Source organism: Bombus affinis, chromosome 7 (genome assembly GCF_024516045.1).
Source record: "Bombus affinis isolate iyBomAffi1 chromosome 7, iyBomAffi1.2, whole genome shotgun sequence".
Taxonomy (NCBI): domain Eukaryota; kingdom Metazoa; phylum Arthropoda; class Insecta; order Hymenoptera; family Apidae; genus Bombus; species Bombus affinis.
The window spans coordinates 7686629-7691856 of record NC_066350.1 but is presented as its reverse complement, the minus strand read 5'-3'; the positions used below and the strand labels follow the sequence as shown (position 1 = coordinate 7691856).

Genomic DNA, 5228 nt, shown 5'->3' with positions numbered 1-5228 from the left:
TCGCTGACTTTAGAAATGAAACGTCAGCCCAAGTAGAACGCGATAATCATGGTATTTGGATTTCTCGTGTAAATTCTACGTCTCGAATCCTATTAACTAGTTCGCGAAGCAGGACTAGTTACTCGGGGAATTAAGTGATCCGCGGTAGACAGACGCGCAACGCTGACGGAATTTCCGTAACAGTGCGATTATAACAGTTTCCAGCGTTGCTCACCGGTGAAACAGTCAAGCACATATTAATTCGCCAGTACATGCTGGAACTTTGACTTCGCGATGGCAATCAGAGGCTGAGATTGGCAACACGGTTTCCCTCTCTCGTTTCGGTTCAATTCGAAGGATAACGAGTTCCCTACGGGTCTCTATGGCGAACGTTGTTCGCGAAGAAGCTCCTCGAATCGATGGTGCGTGAAACGTCAAATAATTTCCAAACATAAATTAGACACTCGTGTCGTTGTAGTTATCCGGGTAGGACCATTGTTTCTCGAAACACTGACTACCGATGGGATACGTTGATACGTCGTTCAGTCGATGCGTGGTCCATTAACCCTTTGCACTTCTATGTCGAGTGTGACTCGACATCAGTTTTTATCTCAGGAGCTCTTTTCTCGAGCCCACTCCACGTTCTTTCATGTCCACCTTTTTTTGTGAAACGTGAAAGAAAACCAGTATTGCATGCTGGAAATTGTTTAAAGGTATATCATACACTTAAAAATTACAAAATACAACAATAGTGTGAATAAAACTGGTATTTAAGTGAATTTCTTTCTTCCTTTATTTAGTTAAATTGTCTTATTTTTTAGTTAAAGTAAATTTCAAATAAAACACTTAAAAGGGTTGGCAGCTGCTGGTAATGAAATTGAAATAAAATTCAGAGTACAAAGGGTTAAGGTCATACGGTGGCTGACGAAAATGTTCGAATACTTAGCATGGGATAGTTTTACGTCCTATGGCTCACGAACGTATTCGAAGGAAGCAAACAGTACTCGAAACAAGAGTACACGTTACACACGTACAAAAGAATAGTAAACTTCTAACGTTTTCTATATTCGGCATAAGGGACAATGTACGGTGACAAGTGACGTTATGGTAGAGGACGAAAGTTACGCGCTATTGTTCCACAATTGCGATCGGTGTTAATTCAGAGTTTATCTCCTTCTCTTAGGACGGGCTAAAAATTTTAGCCGCCTAGAGCACTTGGCTTTTAAGGCCATCGGCGAGACCGTGAAAGCGTCTTCTCGAAGATCCGTCTCCATCCCTGCTGGCCGTTCAACCGGCTTCGCCAGGATTATCGTCCTCGGGGTAGCTGCAAAATTAAACACCATGCATCCTGTCGCCTCTAACGCTTGCACTTAAGGCGAACAAATGGCACGGAAGAGAATTAATTCAGCAGTGACGGCGGAACGCTAGCAGTAGAGAAAAGGCCGTTTAGTCGGACGCACCGGCTAATTGGCTAACGCAAAGAATTAGGTCCGCAAACTTATCTCGCGGAAACGTAGTCGCCTGCTAATGAGGAAATTTCGAAGGAAATTTACATTTGCCAGGCAAACGGTCGTGGCTCGTGCCTCGTCGAGGGGAAGTGATCTCTCTTTATTCGAAAGCGGACGACTTGGCTGGTGAAACATCGCATATTCGTTCGGCCGTTTAATCGTGGAAAACATCGTTTTAATTACTCTTCGCCGTTTCACGGTTCGCGAAACCGCGCTGACTCGAAATACGAGAGAGAAATTAAACCGAATCTCGGACCAGGATCGGTTAAATTTCTCTCAAACTTGCCGACATTCAGCGTGCGTTTCGATTCGCCGCGCTCCTCCGTTTATACGTACAACGGAATTTTCAACTTGCCCATTTTCTGCGCTAACTTCCTTAAGTAAGCACGCGAACGATTTCTGACGCTGGAAAATCCCTTGGTAGAACCAACGACGAGTCCGCTGAGTGGTAAGTTCGACGAAAGAAAAATCCGAGAGAAGAAAGGAAAGCCGAGCTATTCTAGCGCGTACCTACGGCCCTCAACGCGCCCGGGGAAACCTTGCCGAGGATCCGTGGCGGTATAATCTCCGGTACTGTCTTCGGGTATGCAATCTTCTGGAGACGTTTCGTGATCCTGTAGGTGAGAGCGCTTCTTGGTACTTCGGATGGGTCCTTGGGTGGCGGTACCTCTCTCACTGGCGGCGTCGACAATTCTTCGATCCTCCGCATGTTGACCGGCCTCCATTTTTTCTTTTTACCCTGCAATTCACCGTTACTCTGTGTATCGATCTCTGTCGTCGAAACGAACCTTTGTTACCGCGTCTCTTTCTACTTGGTTTCTACTCGGTTTCTACTGTATGACGAGCGCAACGACGAACGCTCGTTTTTCTCCCCGTCCCTTTCGTGTCCCCGTTACGTTTCATCGACGTTTTCACCGGCAACACCGGTGGAATCTGTCGTTTATCAAACGACAAGGCACGCCGCGTCGAAGGATCTGCGTACGTCGATCGACGACCATTTTCGTTTCCGCCTCGTTCCACCGGTATATAACTTGGAAAACTTCGTCTCTCGACTCGGTGATTTCCTTTTAAATTACGCTAACTTGGTAACGCTCTTACAGGCAATCTAGGCCTGGGCGGAACTTTAGGAGCAGCCAGTATCTCCAACAACTCCATGTGCTGATCCCATTCTTCCGGCTTGATCACTCGGCGCAATTTCGCCATTATTTTTTGCCTGCGATCCGGTAAATTGAGACCAGGTAAAAAGTGAAATTGAAAACCAGGATGAAATTTAGGCTATTCCCAGGAACGAGCAACGAGAAACAGGTTCCTCTCTGTTGCGCAATTATCGCATTGTGCGGATAGTTTTCGCTCGGTATCGGGAATAACGGGAAAATGAAAGAGCAGGGTGTGAAGGAGCCGAGAGGAGGAGGAAGCAACATGCGCTTCTACTTGTTTGGTGAATTTCGGCACACCCTTGGGCACTATTAATAATTACATCTAGGGTACTCGTGTCTGCTAACTGTTCACGAGTTGCGCGCCAAGTTTAATAGTAACGTTAGGTATCCCAGGAAAGTCGACATGGAAAGTGGAAAGCCAATATCTGGTTTCTCGTTAAACCTCGTGCGATGTCCAGAGGAAAAAAAGAGGGAAGATAAATTCTCGTGGCACGTCGATGATTTCCCATCGTTCCAACAGCGATACCGAATCGTTCGCCAACTTTTTCCGTTTCCCGCAACCTCCAATTTACCGCTTTAATCCCAAGAAGGGAAAAGTTGATCAAAGAGTAGACCGCCTCGAAAGTAGATAATTGCATTCGTGAACTTGCTACGTTACGCGAGACGCGAATTACGCTGGAGTACGGCGTTAGCGGACAAACGAGGATCCTGTCTTCGTTGGGCGCGAGAAAGGAAACGACCTTGCTCGATATCCAAATCCGACTTTACGAGATCGCATTTGCGAGAGTGAAACGTTCGAAGGACAATCCGATTACGCGTCATTCCCCGTGACGCTTGCAGTCGACGTTCTCTCGATGTCATTTGCAAGGCCATGTCATTCTTTCGTTTCGCGACGAACAGTCGTGCAGCTGCTTCCTCCTCGCGATGCAAAATACGTATACTTGATCGAAGCGAGATCGTAAAATTGATCGATGATTCAAATTCGCAATTTTTCGCGACAGTTAGAAACGATCTACAATAGGATACACCGAAGATCGTGAGATTGCTGGAACCTCGTTTCGAAAAAAAAGTATTTCAACGCTTGTTACAGGAAATTTTTACGAACATATTATGCGCGTATTACGAAACTTTTCGAAATTTCGTTAGCGCTGTAACGGAACACGATTGCTCGGGTAAAATTCACGATTGTATCGAAAAAATTTGAAATCAATTCGTAAACGTATACGGAAAATATTCGTTGTCTCGTTCCAGTGCTAATGAAATTTCAAAAAGTTTCGTACAATATGCTTAATACATTCTGCAAAATATTCCGTGGCAGGTACGTGTCTGAATAGTCTGGCGAGCTACTGTATATCACTTTCAAGAACGTAGTCAACGTTTAGATAAATGTGCCTGTCTAACTCACTTCTTCTTCATCTCGCGCTGCTGTCTGGCGTTGCAGAAGAATCGATATTTCCGGTAGCGCGATTTCTGAACCTTCCATAGTGTCTCGGCTATGTTGCCGCTGCTAGTGGGAAATCTCATGTTCGCCAACAGCAATCTGATCGGGGAACGAGCAATTCGTTAATTCTCTTCGAGGTTCCGGCCTGTCTCGCGGAAAGAAGATCACCTCTTTGTAGGCAACGCCAAGTCGTGGATGCGTTTCGTGGGTTTAGCCGCGAGCGTTTTCGGATGGATTCGCGGATACGGTGGTGGTGCTCTTCTATGGATAGACGAGAAACCAGTTTGCAACTACGTCTCTGCTAGCTTTGAAAGAACCGAGCGGACCGTATCGATCCTCGTGGATACGTATCGCGTGAATGCATAATTACTCACGTTGGATCGTATTTTTTGATAACGTGTTTCGGCCGCGCCATCGCTTTGATTCTTTTCGATGCTCGTCCTTTTAACGCTGTTCGCCGAATGCCGTAAGGATTCGCCTGATAAAAATACGACGTTACCCGATCGTAGGAAAAAGCCAGCAGATATACTCACCGGAGTATGCGAGTTCTTTGTTTGACTTCTTCTCGACATTGATCGCCTCGATGGAGAAAATGCAGAGCGATACTCACCAAAATATGCGCGTTCCTTGTTTGCGTTCTTCTCCAATTAGGTCGTGCCAATAGAGAAATGTGTTGTTTGTGGGACAAATGGTCCATGGCGTATTTGATCCTGTCGGTCAGCATGTTTGCGTTCTTCCAACTTCGTTCCCTGGTTCACTATCAATTTCCTTAGTCAGGAACACGCGGTTGGCCTCGATTACGATTTTCTTTCCCACTGCCTCTTTCGAATCCTTGCACCCCGACCTTTGTTTATTTAACGCTTGACTCTCAGCGGCGCGTTGCAGGTTGTTTAATTAAATTCAGGTTTAATTAATCCAACGATCCGTGCGATGTATGGATTTGAAAACGAAGGAGAAGAAGGAAAGAGGAAGCTCGAGGAATTGGGCCACTGATGTAATTTACCAGCGCGGAACTTTCTTCCGTGTCTAACCCTTAATTTGGACGCGACATGTCCGTCTGAGAATCGCCTTCGAAATGCAAGAACGTCATGCGACCAGGACAAATGAAAAATAGCACGTAATTCGGCCGCGTTTCAACGAATA

At 45.9% G+C, this 5228-nt stretch overlaps 1 protein-coding gene across 1 annotated transcript; it reads right to left on the bottom strand.

Moving 5' to 3' along the window:
- Positions 1 to 1101: 1101 nt before the first annotated feature.
- On the bottom strand, positions 1102 to 4905 carry LOC126918149 (uncharacterized). Its single transcript, XM_050725792.1, has 7 exons — positions 4696 to 4905; positions 4460 to 4563; positions 4254 to 4346; positions 4050 to 4184; positions 2586 to 2700; positions 1998 to 2226; positions 1102 to 1303 (listed from the first exon to the last, which is right to left on the bottom strand). Exons 1-7 carry the CDS (start codon positions 4807 to 4809, stop codon positions 1146 to 1148), a joined length of 948 nt encoding a protein of 315 aa, XP_050581749.1. The 5' UTR covers positions 4810 to 4905; the 3' UTR covers positions 1102 to 1145.
- Positions 4906 to 5228: the final 323 nt, after the last annotated feature.

Coding starts and splice junctions, on each gene's coding strand:
- LOC126918149 (XM_050725792.1), bottom strand. CDS start 4,809: ATGCTGACCGACAGGATCAAATACGCCATGGACCATTTGTCCCACAAA. Junction 4,347..4,459: donor ATCAAAAAATACGATCCAAC/GTGAGTAATTAT, acceptor GTCTATCCATAG/AAGAGCACCACCACCGTATC. Junction 2,701..4,049: donor CAGCGCGAGATGAAGAAGAA/GTGAGTTAGACA, acceptor ACCGGATCGCAG/GCAAAAAATAATGGCGAAAT.